Source organism: Pygoscelis adeliae, unplaced genomic scaffold, assembly GCF_000699105.1.
Source record: "Pygoscelis adeliae isolate BGI_AS28 unplaced genomic scaffold, ASM69910v1 Scaffold286, whole genome shotgun sequence".
NCBI lineage: Eukaryota > Metazoa > Chordata > Aves > Sphenisciformes > Spheniscidae > Pygoscelis > Pygoscelis adeliae.
In genome coordinates, this window is record NW_008825076.1 from 1472230 (window position 1) to 1489179 (window position 16950).

The 16950-nt window shown below is 38.8% G+C and overlaps 1 protein-coding gene across 1 annotated transcript in view; it reads right to left on the reverse strand.

The window, feature by feature from the left end:
* Window positions 1-462: 462 nt before the first annotated feature.
* PREX1 (phosphatidylinositol-3,4,5-trisphosphate-dependent Rac exchange factor 1) overlaps window positions 463-16950 on the reverse strand; it is a gene marked incomplete at its 5' end in the record, with an annotated part of 105451 nt that continues 88963 nt past the window's right edge. Inside the window, 14 exon segments of the mRNA XM_009326842.1 lie at window positions 463-1883; window positions 4078-4145; window positions 4700-4802; window positions 5500-5687; window positions 6425-6491; window positions 6937-7051; window positions 7699-7842; window positions 8518-8617; window positions 9715-9932; window positions 11813-11854; window positions 12561-12689; window positions 14435-14525; window positions 15149-15231; window positions 15627-15715. Of these exon segments, the coding sequence (XP_009325117.1) occupies window positions 1841-1883; window positions 4078-4145; window positions 4700-4802; window positions 5500-5687; window positions 6425-6491; window positions 6937-7051; window positions 7699-7842; window positions 8518-8617; window positions 9715-9932; window positions 11813-11854; window positions 12561-12689; window positions 14435-14525; window positions 15149-15231; window positions 15627-15715 (1480 nt within the window).

Here is a 16950-nt window from a genome sequence, read left to right on the forward strand (position 1 = left end):
ACAAAAAGTGCATTGAATTAATGATCTGGCTGCAGTACAAAATGGATACTTGGTAACAAACCCCTGTATCTGACAGCTGGCGATTGACGGGTTGTCCTAGTTCCCTGCAACAGGTTGCTGTAGGTCAGAGGAAACAGATGTAAGAGATTAAACAAAACACGTTCCTTCCCCAAAATCATCTCAGTCTGAGCGTGAAGAAAAAAAAAACCTCAAAAAATTAAGAAACAAGGTTCAGAACAATCTGCATCCCCAAACTTGTCATAAGCCACCTTCTGTTGAAGTGTAGATTAAAAAAATTTAAGAGACCTTCATATCCAAATGGAAGAAGTCTAATTTTAGTTTTTGAGTTGGTTTGGATGTTAATAAAATGAAATTAAGCCAGCTAAAAAACCAAACAACGTCACAAATAAAAACCCCAAACCTTTATTTTCTAGAATATACATCACTGCAAAGCGCTTCTGGATCTCCTAACTATGAACTGTTTTAAATGAGGCTGTGGAGAAACAGAGGAATGGTAAGTTTTCTATAAACTCTTCTGCTGACACCTGCTACAATTGAAATTCGTTAGGGACGGGTGGTCATATTAAGGCACTCACTCCAAAAGAACGTTATTTTTGTCCTGAGACTGCTGACATGTTTCAATTAGTTTCAGCCAGTAATTTGGAAAAAATTACTGCGCTTAGGATAATACTGACAGGATGGAGAACAATTTTTCAAACAAGAAAAAATAAAGTACATTATATACATGATTCCTTTTTCTTTTAACTTAAAAGCATCCCTAATACATCTTAATAACTGTATTAAAGGCTACTTAAATATTGAAAGATTTTAAATAATGTAGATTTTTTTTCAGTAAACTGGGAGTAGCTGTGTAATTGCCAGCATATTGGTCCCATTTTAAACAATATATTTTTTATTTAAATCTTGTATATATAATAACATGATCGAAAACACATATTCCACTCCACATAAATAAGTATAGTTCTTCTGACCTGTTTTAAAAACTACATCTGTTCAAATAATCAGATTATAAGACTGTATTTTTCCTTTGTAAAGTTTCCTTTAAAATCCTTCACTCCCAATCTCTTCTCTTAAATAGTACTGTATTTCCAGAGTACATAATAGGGCATTAGTAAAAAGAGTTAATCAAAAACCTGAAAGCTACAGTAAGTAAAATGAAGTAATGTTAAGAAGTATTATGGAATGTATACTCTGCAGCATAGAGAGATTGGTTCTCACTGGGCTGAAGTGGAAAATTACTCCAGAAGAAATTCGTTACGTTCATGTTTGAATAAACCATAGATTGTGCTATTCGTTGTTCAAAAGTGCAGGTCAGTTCATGAAAAAGTGGTGTTTATGAAGCTACTGCTCAAGGACGCTGACCAAAACTATGCTGGCAATTAAATGGATGCCAGATGCAGTACAGGGAGAGAGATATGCGTCGTTCTGGATTTTCTTAACCAGTCCGTATCTTGAAGTCCACAACTTCTAGGTGGCAGCACAAACGAGTCACCAGTAAAACTGCGCTTTCTTGAAATATAATTGTCACTTTTCCAGGCATCTAGCAAATGGCAGTAACATCCATCTTAGCTCTGTGGTGTTTGTTTCAAGAATTTCTTCAAGAAGTCAAAGAAATACAGGAATCCCTGCACGTGCTGCAGAAGTTCGAAGGCAGATTCTTTGTGCCTGGGTCCAGCAGGTTCGTCTCCTACTCAACCAGAGCTATATCTCTTCCTCGCTCGATTCAGCGCCATCAGTTTCAGTTAGCATCGGTCCTCAGACAGGGCTGCTCATAGCTGAATGCTTTAACAATGCTGCAATGTAGGTACCTCTCTCACTTCTACAAATCCCCATCTGTAGGTGGCTGGCACAACCTATAGAGTCTTTAAGGCAGATGAAGAGTACGATATTAACTATCATCATAAGGATGATAACATAAAGTTACTGGCATAGTATATGAGAGTCAACTTCTCATTTATCATTCTGCAAGCTTTAGAGGTAATCCGATATCAAGAATACCACTATTTTTAATTTTAATAATTGCAAGATTAGAAGTGCCACTAGTGATTTATTAACTAAAGTATTTACAATCATTGTTTAAATACTATTTGAGACTTTCCACCACACCTCCTTAACTTTGGCCCAATTTGGGTCTTCAACAGTCCCTTCTCTCTATTTCTTTTGTTTTAAACTCAGTCCAGCATTTTTCCTGAATGAAAGAGTTCACCCCTCATACAGCCTAGGATACCAAACGGATAAAAGAACATATGTGCTTGTTGACATGGTTGAACAAACTTTAAAATCAGTAATCGTGTTTTCACAGAAATTTTGTGAATCGCAAGATTAGCAAATTGAGACCAGTGGTTAAACCTAAGCTCATCGTGACTGTCATTCATATATGACTGTTTATGGTAGCTTTTTCTTGGCTTTTTCTACTTTACATTTGAATAAACTCGAGTCTTTTATAACTTCTCTTTCAAGACTGCTACTACAGAGTTTGACAAACCTCAATGCTAGGAAATATAACCCTGAGAATTAACATTAATTCACCAGATCTCCTTTTAACTTTGCTCAGTTTTATTTCACATGATGTAGGAACACATGTATCTGAGCTTTATTGCCCTGAAATAATCCAAGTCCTGGAATTTGTCATTGTGATTTAGAGAGTATACGAAAGAAGAGAAATGCCTCATCTTATGATTTGTTTGTAAAGCTGTTTCTTTTTGAACATAGCATGCTGTTATGGTCATAAAAATGGAACCAAAGTAACGTACGGCCATTAATAATGCTGCTAAAACGCTGATGTATGACACTGGGGACATGGTACAGGAGCCAACACAGACTATTATTTTATTCCTTTTTGAAATAGCAATTACAATCCAACAGAAGGATAAGGTTCTAAATGCGAAATATTGTTCTTTGTAAGGTCTCTGAGAAAATAAACCAAGCCCAGACTGTTACAGTAAGCATCATCACAGTCTCTAAAGTTTAAAATAATTTCCTATAAACTGCTAATTTTGCAGAGCAGATGGGGGGGGAAGAGGCGGGGCTTGTTTAGACTAACTCAGAAGTCTTAATGGGTGAATAAGATACCAGTGTCTTAAGGAAGTCTTCTTGACACTGAATGAATATGTTCTTTGGAGGACTCTAGCACTAGCAAATACACCCGCTCTATCTGAAGGGATGGCACAGACTTTACTGGATCTTTTCTGATGCTGATTCCTGCATGCCAGAACTGTTTTCCTTCATGTAAACAATGCCAACAAGAGTAGAATCAGAAGCTTCTCTGATACTTGTACAGACTGATTCTGTATATATTGTCATCTAAATCATAACTATTTGTTACTACCATTGTGGGAAAATGCTGTGTTACAGTTTATTAAAGAACATTCTCTTCTCTCGGATATATAAAATGGGGGGAAATTGACCAGAAAGAGATACTTCCCTTAAAAATAAAGGTATTCTTATCCTGTAGAGAGAAATGATGAACATCTCTAGCTCCCGCTAGGTGCAGCAGGATTCACAAATGTACAGTGCTTTTCAAAGTTGTCTTCTAGACAAAAACATACCTAACCCTGGGCAACTGATCTTCCTTAGAGCTGCATTACTGTATGGTTACTCTGACTTGAAGTGCTTGCTCTTAAACCTGCTCTGCCATAACTAAACAGTCAAGCTCTTCTAAGCACGCAATGGTATTAGCCTATGAATTATCTTTGCATATCTGCAGTCAGATTTGCCATTTAGGAATTTTTCTTTCTAAGCATTCCACAGAGGGCTGTCAATCACTAGCTTTGCCAACTAACAGCAGCAGTCCAAAAAAGACCCTCCTCTCTGATCAGTTGTGTTTTATTCAGAAAATGCAGAAACCTTTGAAGTTAATGATCTGCAAATTGTAAGCAGCAAAGCTGATTAATCTACAGTGCACTTAGTTTAGTACAGTGAGAAAGAACAACAGGAATTTTTTCTTTTTTCCACTGTTGCGGCTAAGGAGATCTTTGGTTATAACAGGAACTCCACAATTGTTACAGAAACATAAAACCAGCACTCAGATAAAATGCATGACACATAATAACCTACCGAGGTGCACACTGTGGCATTTGGTCCATCACTTTCAGATTCTTGGCAGAGATTTCAACCCTTGGTCCCTAAGGAAACAGAGAATTTATAGTACTGACAGTATCGATAAAGCATCTGATCCTTAGGGGAAAATATTATAATGGGAGTATGGTTTCTATCTGAGAATCCATTAACTACTTTTAGATTTGGAATCCATTGGGTGGATACATTAGTCATCTGTGTTTACTTTAAAGATGGAATTAGTCCCAAAGCACTTTATGAGCACTGCTATCTAGCACTAGGGGATTTCTACTATTTAACACTGTGATTGAGACTTGGGGTTTTTATATACAGAAATTGTCTTAAATATACTGGATAGTCTCTACTTTCTAACCATCACAGCACACACTTTAAATAATGTACGCTTAGGGATATATTTTAATTGCTGTAATGGCTGTACGTGCAAAAGTTAATTTGCTCCTGTCAAATATATGTGTAGCTATTCAGACATTAATGGAACTTCGGCTATATGGTTTTGTAGTGCACAAAATACAGTGCCACACTGGAATAAATTGGTGTTTGCACAATGATGTTACTGGAATGAAAATGGTGGCACGTAGCAGACACACATCCAAATACTTACTTGCTTTCGCATGATGTCTGTAGCTTGCATGATACATTTGGGCAAAAGTCCATGACTTCGAGCCAGTATGGCTGCTTGCTCCAGGGACACACTCAATGTACTTCTGAACATGGGAACAAGAGATATTAAAATCACAGATCATATTTAAAAATGTATAAATAGGTATCTACAGGACACTTACCTGTTAAGGATGACTTGTGTTAGCTAGTGTTCTTATATTTACTTTTTTAGTTTTTTTACTTACAAAACTCTAAAATGACCTCAGTCCGGCATTTCCAGTCTCGTTACACCTAGATACTGCAATTGTTTGAGTCTCCAGCATCATTACTACAAGGCTATGTTTCACTGCTCTTCTGCACTGATTTATATAAAGTTATTCACAAATGAATCTTTTCTTTACTCAATGGTTTTGAGACACTGGAAGAACAGTGGTGTGTTTAGAATCAATGTTTGCACACACCAAGATTCTAAAGCTATTTTTAAGCAACTTCCTACGTTTTCAGTGTGTGATGGAAGACAACGTTGCCTGAAAGTTATATGCAATGAGGTCACTCAGTCAGTTGCATTGGTTGATGCACTGAAACATAAAAAAGTGTGTGTGTCAATACTAATTATTAACAAAAGTATTAAAAGTCACAACCTACCCTAAAATAAAGATGGCAGTAGATTTAGGTCCTTATTATAGTCCCTTATAATCTACCTTTCTATTGCTTTGAACAGAATCAAATATACTGCTCGAATCTCTAGAAAGGACAAAAGTTCTCATCACACCAGTAACACATAGGTTTCTTAAATCTCACCTCTGCATCCCAGTGCCACACATAGTAATCTGACAGGCTCCAAGTCGATAACAGAGCTCAGAGGATATGGGTAGCAGGCCAGCTCCTGATGTGTTACTGCTAGAATATCCTGACTGGGTTGGTTTTGTATTAATGAAAGACTTCATCAGCCTGCAAAGCTCATCCATTGCATTAATGGGGCGAATAAGCTAAACAAAGCAATAAAAAAAATGCATCAGTGGCATACTTACACCTTCTGTTATAAAGACATTTACAATTCTTTATCCTATGTCTAAGCACCATAATCTACACAAGAGTAACGGCCACACAGTAACAACTATTTAGAATACATATGAACTTTGGAAGTGGAAAAATACAAACAATTACTTAGGCTTGGGGCAATTTTTTTCAGTTATCACAAATCACATAGATTTTTTACAATGTATATTACAATTGCAAAGATTTTGTCTTCCCTGCAGCAGTATTTAATGCCTTACATGCATATATTCACGTCACCTGCCCCAGTTAGACAGCCTGCCTTTACATGAGATCCTGTTGTTTTCTTCTATAACTGTGAATAAAGCATAACTTGCAAATTGAATGTTTGTTCATTTTCATGCATCTGTGGGAGAGGAAAATTAATTCACTCTGTCTAAGATCAGATACCATATTTAGCAGGGGCAGTCAGGGTGATATGGAGTCTTATTAGTGCCTAAGTTAAGGGTTTTGCGTCTACCCCAGTTCTGCCCATGTTCTTCTAAACAAAAGAACTGTAGCCAAGCTTCAGAGAAATTCAGATGGCTTCTTTAGGGTAGAGAACGTTTTTTAAATGGTGTTTGGGTTTGTACAGGTCTGCCATACGGGTATCCCACGGCTGGGATTTTAGAGATGTAGGATAATATTTCTATGAGAGAATTTATTGTAGAAATAAACATGATAACGATACCTGGTCAATCTTCACTGCAGTAGTATTGGAATCAGTGGGCAAGTTTGATCTCTCTAGGTAAAATGTCCTGCAAAAAGGCCAGCAAGGACTACATTAGTTGGTGTGTCTCATTTCAAGCACATGTATGTATACTATCTTGGATAAAACATCTGAGAAGGCTCTGCTAAAAATCTTGTACTTCAAGATCTGCTTTCTTATTGAACCATTTTGATTGCAGTAATTTACAGTCTGTAGTAAAATATTCCAAATCCCCTTTTTTACGCAATTTTAGCTCTGCACAAAATTCTGAAGTCAAATTAGATGGGAATTTCATCCTGTACAGTGCACTACTTCAGAATGAGCTTAACTATGGGAAGAAAATTAACAAGTTTCCCACACAATAAGGATCTCCAAAACCCACATTTGTACAAGAAACCATCAGAAAAGGAATCTCTTTTTCGTTAAATTTTAAGGTCCTTAGCAAGGAGCGCTCTTTTCAATGTCTTTTAAGGAAAACGAGAAGCATGAAATACCTGAGTTTACGGTAGTATTGCTGCACTTTTTCAAGTGAAATACCATTAATTTGCTGTGGAAGTTCTTCTAGAGGTGAGCCAGCTGGTTGTGATTGCCCCTCCATACTCTCCAGAGCTGAAGAAGAAAACAGTTTACTAAACCTATGTTATTAGTTTTCTTTTTATTCATTTATTTATTTATCTCTATATCATCTCATTGCTCAGCAAATGACTGTTGGATCATGTCAAGGCTGATTCTGTTACTGCGTAAATTTAATGCATTTCCCAGTATGGGAATATAGTAGTATCATAAAGGTGAGCTTCACAGAAAGCAGTTCTGTCTAACAGCAATTACTCCCCATTATTATCCCCTTGAAAGAAATTTCCTGTATTGTATCTTGGTGTGAGTATTTGCTTATCAAGACAATTTCCAGCCCAGATGATTCTGTCACGGTGTATGCTTTTAAAAACACTTCTCTATAGCCTGGGAACATCTCCTGATACCATACTAGATCAGATTGTCCATGTAGTCCAATATAATATCTCTATGGCCTTTACAAGAAGGCATAAAAAAGCCCCAAACAGGCATATCTTGTTCTCATGACTGTGTCTTACTCTAAAATCTAGCACTCCCAGGTCTTCCTAGAATAGAAACGTCTGCTTCTTAAATATGCCTGTAGTTCTCAGCTGCATTATGTTAAGAGCTTCATGGTCATTCTTTATTTTGACTCTTTCAACATCATCAGTTAGCTTATTTTTCTCAAGAAAGCTTTTTACAGGCACCTTTTGTAAAGAGCACCATGTGCAGTTTCAAGCTTCCCCCGTTCTGAAACCGAGAAGGCAGTTTGGAGAAGTAGTAGCTGTCAAGATAAAAGATAACCTTCAAGGCCTGACGACTTCCTTCAATGTGGTAGAAGACATGAGTATCTGGAGAAATAAAGATAAAACACTTGCTGCTTTACCACAGCAGGAGAAATGCGAAACCATTGCTATCTGAGTTTGTTAGATTATCTAATGACATTTCACATCTCCACCATTAGATGAATAAGGGAGAGCCTTTATTGAGAGAATGCAGGCTTTGAAATATTATACTTAAAAAGATACACGGTTAGCATGCCCTAGCATGATATTTGATGCTAATACAATAAACATGGTTAATAATTAAAATCCCATCTTGTTTCATGGCATCTCATAGTAAGGAAACACAGAGAGAGATCTGGCAGGGTGGGACACAGAAGAGCTGGGGAGGGACAGTCCTTCTACTTTTCCTTCTACGTTAGGTAATGTGGTGAATTACAGACATTTGTCAGGAACTGCTCATCATCTGACATATCTTCCTGCGTGTGAAATCACACAGGTAAGGTACACTGGCACAGACCATAGTTACAAATCACAGAACATGCCACCAGCATCCCACGATGTCAGTCCTGCTTTTTGTGCTGTGTGTTTGCAGTGGAAGCTGAGGGAATGCAACAGTGCTTCAGAGAAGCTGCTCAGTGCTCTCCAGGTCTGACAGGGTCTGTTAGATTTATAATCATGGAAGATATTAACCCATAAAACAAACAAGAAAAAAAGAGCTTCAAAGAAACAGAGAATACTCACTTGCTACAAGACTTTCATCCAGTTGCTTGAAATAGAAGGCAACTTTGTCCAGTTCAGTCAGAGTGACCTGGATGTCTTCCAGCATGGTACGCTCCTCCTTCTGTAGAGCAAAGAAACAGATATAAACAGGTTATAATCTGTCAGAAAGAGATCAATGGCAGGAAGGTATAGTTGTTATGGGAATGCTTTGGTTGAGGAGACCTAGAGCAGAGTGTGGAGCTTTCCATTATCTCCATCCCAGCCAGGTAATTACTAATGACTCTCTAACTTTGTGATACGGGTTTAGCTACCCTTTGCTTAGATGTCATTTGATGTCATTCACAGAGAGTAGAGAGGTTTAAGGACTGAATAAGTTTGAAGGGATCTCTTCCTCCAAACTTTACTCTACACCTACAAATGTGAAGAACAGCCTATCAGTTACTGTGAAATAAATGTCCATACTTTCCATGCAATGTGAAGAAATAATTACATACACATATAGTTTGGCTCTTATTTAAAAAAAACAACACACCCAATCTACAATGTTTACAAAGTCCAAAAAAAAGTCACTTCTCTATAGTGTCAGAGCTACTTATCTTTTTTATGGTCCTTTTTTCTTAACATTTTTACAGTTACAGTAGCTTATCTACTGTAGCTGTGGCTTACCTGCTCACTAGGTGCAGATGAACTATGCAAGACCAGCTCCTCTCCTCCTTAGACATGGTGCCTCAAACACCAGCACCACGGAAGTGAGAGAGAGACTGCAGTCTATCTATTCTATAAAAGTGTCCAGTGTATGAACAAAAGCCTAGATTTTCATGTTGTCTGAACTCTTGAAATACTCAGAACTTTTTCACCTCTTTGTTGAAATGTGTGTTTTCACCAGAAGATGGCAGGCCACACATGCATCACCAACAACCGAGCAGTAAAACCTCCCTAAATGCAGCAGCATTACTCCAAATACGAAGGCAGTATTTGGAGTGTGTGAATTCCTATAGTGTTCTAGCGTGACAGTGGGCCCGGTATTTGTGAGGAGATGAAAATGATGGGATATGGAATATTGGCACATGGTTGTCAGCAGCGGGAATCTCCAGAGGTTGCTGTAGTGACAGTCTAAACAGGCTGCTAGAATGAAGGGCTCTGGCTGTGCTGTGAGTGGCAGAGAAGCATACAGGCAAGTGTGAGCAGACCCAAGGGTGCCACAACTCTTCATCTTACCACACTGGGGGAGAGAAGAGACTGGTAGTTTAGCAAAACACCAGTGGCTGCTATCTGTTCCAGCCATTTTCTGCTGGCGTCTCTGCTGCTCTCTTCGTATTCCCCATTGTTGTTGTATCGATAGTTGAGAGCAGCCAGTAACTGCTCTGAAAAGGTGCAAATAGCAGCCACAAGAGACTGACAGAAGATGGAATCACGTCTCAGCTGTAGCTCAGTATCTGCCAGAGAAGGGGAGAGAAGCATAAAGAAGTCATGAGTATACATGTCTTTAATTTCACTGCCAAAGAAGCAATTTGCATGTGTGTGTGTGTGTGTGTGTGTGCATGACTTTTGGCTTCTGCAGTAGCTTTGCACAGACTTAACAGATAACCTCTTCTTGCTGTGTGACCTGGGTGTATAGATAAAGACAGCATAGCTGGAGCACATGCATGTTCAAGAATTTTCTAGTCCACTTGATTGTTTATTACTACCTCTGCCATCTGCATGCTCATTCTTCTGACTGGGAAGAGCTGTAACTCCTTAGTGCCATATCTGGACTGATTCCCCTCTTTTTACGTTTACAGAAGCAAGAGAATTCTTGAAAGGAGGTCTCTGCCATTACTTCTCTCCTGGGCTATTAGAGATTCATCTTCCCCCACCCATCTGTATTTTCTGGGCTTCCCATATGCTTAATACATTAACTGGGCCTGCCCATAGGGTACCAATTGGTTTGTGTTTCCTGGGAGAATTTCCCCTGCGTTAACTTTGCTTCCAGTCTGCCTGCCAGGCAGCCACATGCTGGTCAAATCAACCTCGTCACACTTAAGGGGATTGCAGGCCAAAGAGGCACATGAATAAGTGAAGAGCTACTTCCCAGGCACCCTGGGCTCCTCCAGCAGGCACTGCAGTACAGCAGTCTCGCATTGTCAAGGCAGTGTTCCCCAGAGAAAGAAGCTAAAGACATCACCCAGAGGCTTTGAAGATCTGGATTATTTTTATAAAGCACTGAACACAATAGACCGACTAATACACTCCAGGCCCTGGGCCACATTCTCAACTTCAGGGCAAGCAATCCTAGCAGTACACCTCTGTACTGCTGGAAGTAAGGCAAAGAGAGCTTAGGACTGCCCTCAAGGCAAGGGAATCCCTGGTGCCATAAAGCTGCCATAGCCAGTTCAGTGCCATCTGCTCCTCCATTCCTTCCAGAGGATGTTCATGGAAATGCTGCAGGAGATGGGGGACAGGTAGAGACTTATGGAGTCATTATATCTGCTAACAGTAAAAACAGCCTTTATGGACACTAGGCTGGTGCCACAGGCTGGTTTGGACAGACTCATGGACCAGCCCTGGCAGGAGCTGAGAGGTGACTTAGAGCCATACAAATCTCTCATCTTCATTCTGTGAAGACTTGAGAATCAAGTCTGGCACAGTGAAATAACGACAGCCTCTTCCAATTATTTATTACCTCATTTTCAAACAAAAGTACACCAAGTAGGTGTTTCAATTACAAAAAGACTGCACATTCACTCCTGGGAAAGGCCTGTCCCTTGATCTGCGAGCACAACGTTTTGTGCATGGTAACAGATTAATGATGTCCACAGTGTATTTAGGTGCTGCCTGCACATTCAGGTTCTTAGTCTGCTCCTGGCTGTAATTTCAGTATACACAATCCTAACTCCTAACACGTCTGCTCTGTTTGGAAAGATGACAGAGTCCATGGTCTCACAGAAAGTTGTGCAATAGGTCTCATTTTTGCTGCATGTTCTCACCACAGCAGGAAACAGTAAAGGCCGTCTGGGATGGAGGATTGTGCAAAGGAAAAAATGAAGACAGTAAAAAGAAAAACAGTGCTTGTGAAACATCAGCGACCAGCCAGGTAACACAAGCAGCCTACAGTGAACTGAAATAATGTAAACTGAAGAACAGATGTCAGATGCATGGAAAGGTTGCCCTAGATGCAGAGCATGAGAAATGTTAGCATAAAATGCCAGGGAAGAAACCTAAATGCTAAGGAAAAACATAACATTCTGATGTAGGCACATGCATGCACATAAAACTGTAAGTGTTAGGGACTTCTGTACATATGATGTTGTTTTGCAACAAATCAAAATCCCATTACCTGTGCATTTTAACAAGGCCAAAAGCAGCTGATTCTTCCCATCTAAAACAGTGAAGAAAAGGAATGCTCTAGTCAACATGATACCAAGGTAGATTTGATTGCATTTGGTTAACAGTCTCCTCATTCCCCACAATCCCTGGCCCCTGCGTGGCCATTTCTATTTACTCTAGTAGTCCTTACTCGCACAGACATGTTAACAACTGAAAAAGAAACAAGGTGTAAATCAAAGAATTCTACAGGCTAAATGCTCTGTTAACTACCATGAATTATTGGAAACAAATTGCACATGTAGATGAATCCCTAAGGAGGTGATTTCTGTCCAGTGCTTTGCACTGGGCTGTAAACATCAGATTCAGCTCCTGTTCCAGTTCAACCAGACTGCAATAGTTTAGGATGTTGTAGTGTCTGATTAGCATTCATTTCATTTTGGAATATATCAAGCATCTCTCTCTTCATTTTCTAAAAGGGTTAAAAAAAGCACAGGGAAATAGATCAGTCTGATAACATTCTGTCTGAATGCGCTGGTGAAATCAGGGAGAGAAAGTTCTTTGGAATTGCTGCACAGGTCAGATTTTACCATACAGCACTGGGACTCTGCAAACAATAACCTGTTTTACCTGTTCTTCTCTAGAGCCCAGTACAGCCTTATTACAAATTGAGATAAAATGATAAAGTGAACTGCTAAACTTGATTAGATCAAGATCTTTTCTCCCCGAAGCCGATAACAAACTTTTCCTTATCTACAGACCTTCCACATGTTTTTGTATGATTTCAACAAGGTTCTTGATACGCAATGGAAGGTTCCATGGATCTTCTTGAACGCTGGCTTGAATATTATTCCGGCACCTAACTGTGGTTTCTTCCTTCTGTTTAAATTCTAGACAAAATGAAGTTTGTTAGCCATTAAGGAAATGCTACATAGGTGAGAGCGGCTTGTAAGTTATAATGTGTATACAGATGAAAGCAGAGATACAGTATCAATAGCAACAACTGTGAATGAAAAACATTCTTAAATAGATCTAATACAGAAGGAAAAGGAGACTATTCCTATAATCTCATGATCAGCAGTCTCCTAGCATTGTTTTCAGGACTGTGGACTAAAAGTTATGTACATGGGTGACATGCACTGCGAAGGGAGCTCTACACTACTCACAAAGCACAGAATTCCCTTCTGTTTTCTCTCCCTTTAATAACGTGCAGGCCGCTATATCGGGTAGATCTAGGTCTCTGGCTGTGCAGAATCAGATCAACTTTTTGGCTGCAGCTGTCACATCCCATAATACTGATGAGAAGTTATGAAATATTCTGCTTTCTTTCACCTGATGGAAGCTAATTATTTAATTACAGAGGGGAGATTTATTCTCCATGACTTAGCTATGTAGCTAAGCCAAATACCCCATTGTTGGTGATAAAATGCATAAGCAGACAGAGAAACACAGAAAAACTGTGCCAAATAACTGCTCATGAACAGAAACAGGATAGCATTCAAATTTACATCCATCACTGAAAGGTGTCTATGTAGCTATAAAACAGACACTTTGGTCCAGGATTCCAGCTGAACGTAAGCAGGGCTTGTCTGTTCCTTAGTGTGATGAATGTGGGATCTTCAGTCAACTTCAGTTAACTAAAAGACTCTCTCAGTGTAATTAATATACTTTTAATAAATGAGACTCTGTTTAAGCAAAATAAAATAACGGAAGTGAACACAGGGTGTCTGTTAATTCTTCACTTCACTCAAACAGTGCATGGAAAGACTAACAGATATTCTACATAAATGTGAACGTGTAGAGATGAGTTCATGTAACAGAACTTCATAGGAGTTATTTCTGGAGCCAGGAAAAAGCAGCAGAAAAAGCTCTCTTCTAGAGTTTGCCGCTGTAACTTGAAAATAGAGCTTGTCAAAGGTTGGAGCGTGACTACAGCACCTGAAGTATAGTAGGAATAGTAGGAAACATTTCAGATTTCAAGTGGGAAAGGAAATGCAGCAAATGTTCAGAAAAATAAAGTCCTGTGTATTTCAGTGAGAGAAGAAACCACATCCTGGGCCCCAAAACCATTAAGACCAAAGTCTCCTCATGCTCCCTGAGGAAAAAGAAAACACGGTATCATTTGTTTGCTCTCTACGGGAATCAGTTTTCAAAATAAGTGTCATGTGAGGATGAGTTTACTCTGGCAATTATCCATCTGAAGAAAAGCAGAATAAGTCATTAAGCAAACTCAGGCAGAACGTTTTGGTGCTTCAGATCTACAGTGGTCAGCCCCTCATCAGCTTATCAGAGTGCCCATTTACCTTGTATCTGACCTATCTCTACCTTGTACCTTTTGAGGTACATATCTGTGTTCACACCAAAGGATAGATTTGGAGACTTGTGAAAGAGCTGTGAGGATTCAACGGCATATAACAGAAAAGTGTTCTGTGTGTTTCAGAAGGAATGCACATGAAAATGACCTTTTAAGGATGCAAAATTTCAATGGTCAGACCTGGTACCTGCCATTAATGTATGACTGGGTAGACTGCATAGTTAAGTAATTCTGTGTGGCCATATAGTGTATGTGCATTCATGTTAAGCTCTTAAGTCCTAGGAAATCACATTATTAAATACAATCAACCTTTTTCTTTACCTTGCAAACTGTGGTCCATTGGAAAGTGCTTGGTTTCTTCAAAGGCCTTAGTTATTACTGGTCCTTTTAGAAGTGCATTGATTGCATCAACCTACAATTGGAATGTTTTCAATCAGTGTTACCAAGACTTGCAGAAGAAAATCTGAACAGAACTCTTGTGGGAAAATGCAAAAGCCATTACACTATTTGTATTTTGGAATGATTTCTCGTTGACAAATAGCATTAAGACTTTTTAACCATGAACTGGCCTCAAGAGCCTCTCACATTGAATACAGCATTTTGCACAATGATGATCTACATGCTGATGAGATAAAAGATAATACAAAACAATTCTCTGGTGCTATACCTCTATAAAGACATCTGTTGGCTAAACTTGCGAAGACCCTCCTGAGATCTGTAAATGTGATCCATTTAGATCGTACAAGGTATTAGAATTTTGTTCACCTTTTCCTTTTTTTCATGAAAGCTTTTTTCCCCTTCGTCTAATGCCTGAGATAAGGCAGGTCAACCTTGCTTAAATCACACAGGGCAACTTGAATGTTGACAAAATTGATTCCCTGTCCCATAATATACTTGCTTGCACTGTACCCCAAAATCTTGACAGTTTGCCTTCCCTCAAAATATGCTTTCATTAAACAATTTGATACTTCCAATTTCTTGTATTGACATCGATAAAGAGAAAGCGATTCTGTGTTATAGTAATGCTTTACAGACCTGGTTAAAAAGATGTTCCAGACAGCCATGAAGTTTGTCTTGCTTGTCTAAAGGAATCCTCATATCATTGGGAAGCTCATCTCCTAATAAAGGAAAGATGAAAAGCTTTTAACTGTCTTACAAATGTAATCTGTGATGAGGCCACAGATGACACAAGCACACCTTCACACTGGAGTGGGTGAAAAATGATTGCTGCTTTATCTCTAATTCATAGATCAAAATACTCATGGTTTTTCATATAATGCAGAGGTCCAATAACTAAAGCAGCTTATCCCTGCCTAATAGCTCTTCCATATTCCAAATTTACTGTGGTTCATTAGAAAAAGAACAATTCTCTATCTTTATGTTCTTGTGATTAGTTTTGAAGAAACCACATTTGCAACTTAAATATGCAAGTGCTTATAATCAGCAAAGACTTATCAGCTCTGCTAAGGGGTCTGGTATGAGAAATATGTATGTAACCTATGCATATACTCACCTGATCCCATCTCATCACTGCCCAAGTAAGAGCTATTACTCCGTACACTGGTGTACGACAACACTGAGTCCCGGTTACTGTTACATTCACTAGGAAGAAAAGCAAAGAAGGTGATTGAAAAAAAGCTGTCCTTAAACCCAGTCTCTGATATACCATCATTCTGGTTTTAACAACACGGCAATCCCCAAAACTAATTCTGTTACGCATATACAGAAGAAAAACTAATTACGTGCAGAACAACCATTAAGCAAGGCCTCTGGGGCTGGCACTGTAAGAGGATGTCTTTTTCCATTTGTAGTGACCACTCAATGCTTAATGTATCACCTGGATCCTATAAATAATGAAAAGGACTTCCCACCACGGACCTCATCTGGGTCGCGTCATTAAACATGCTCTATGAGCATCGAGTAGGGGAGAAATACTTAAAATCTATGAGATTGAATCTCCACTAAACTCAACATTTGTCACCAATTCTCAGGATATTACAGCATCCAACTCCAGCCTATATTGAAGCTGCAGTAGCACAGGATATTGGAGATGGGAGAGGAAATTTAAGGAATCTATACCATCGGAGAATCAGGCACTGCAGATCCTAAAACTATCTCAGGAAGCAGAGGAGTCACTACAGCTGTCTTCGCACCAATGTTGGCTCATACACACCTGGAAAATTCTAGTATGAATCTCCTCTGTTTAAAGTTCACTTTACACTAATTATAACTGAATAAAAGTAATCAAAAAGGCTATGGATCTCAGTCTGTCCCCCTCTAATTAAGTGACGCTGTTTTTAATGGTAAAGCCCAAAACAAAGCCTACAAAACTCTCCATATTGTCTCTTCCTCTGTTTTAATTTTAGACTGAGATGAGAGAAAAATTAAGACCTAATGAAAGAACCCTAATTGGGGTTCTTGCCTGTCCTTTGTTAAACCTATTATCAAAGAAACCTATTTTTTCTGAAGAAGATTAATACTTATGGGAACTACTCTGCAGTATGAAATCCTTATGAAATTTGGGTTCAAAACACCTCCAAATGATCCCGGAGAAAGAAGCATGGCTAATGCAAACAAGATATTTTCTTATCTGTAATTTGGTTATTTTTGCAGCTCCTCAGTAGTTTTTTGAGATCAAAACCCACCAAAATACCTTTTATTCCCCCTTGAGTAAGTATTATCTGTAATATATGCTTAATTCTCTGCCTCTGTCTAATAAAGACGAGACAGAATAATCTTTCTCGTCTTATGTTTATGTGTAGAATTTTGGAACAAGTGACAGACCCACAGAGACTGTTTGTGATGACACTTTGTTACCCAGAATAGATTAGCCTCAA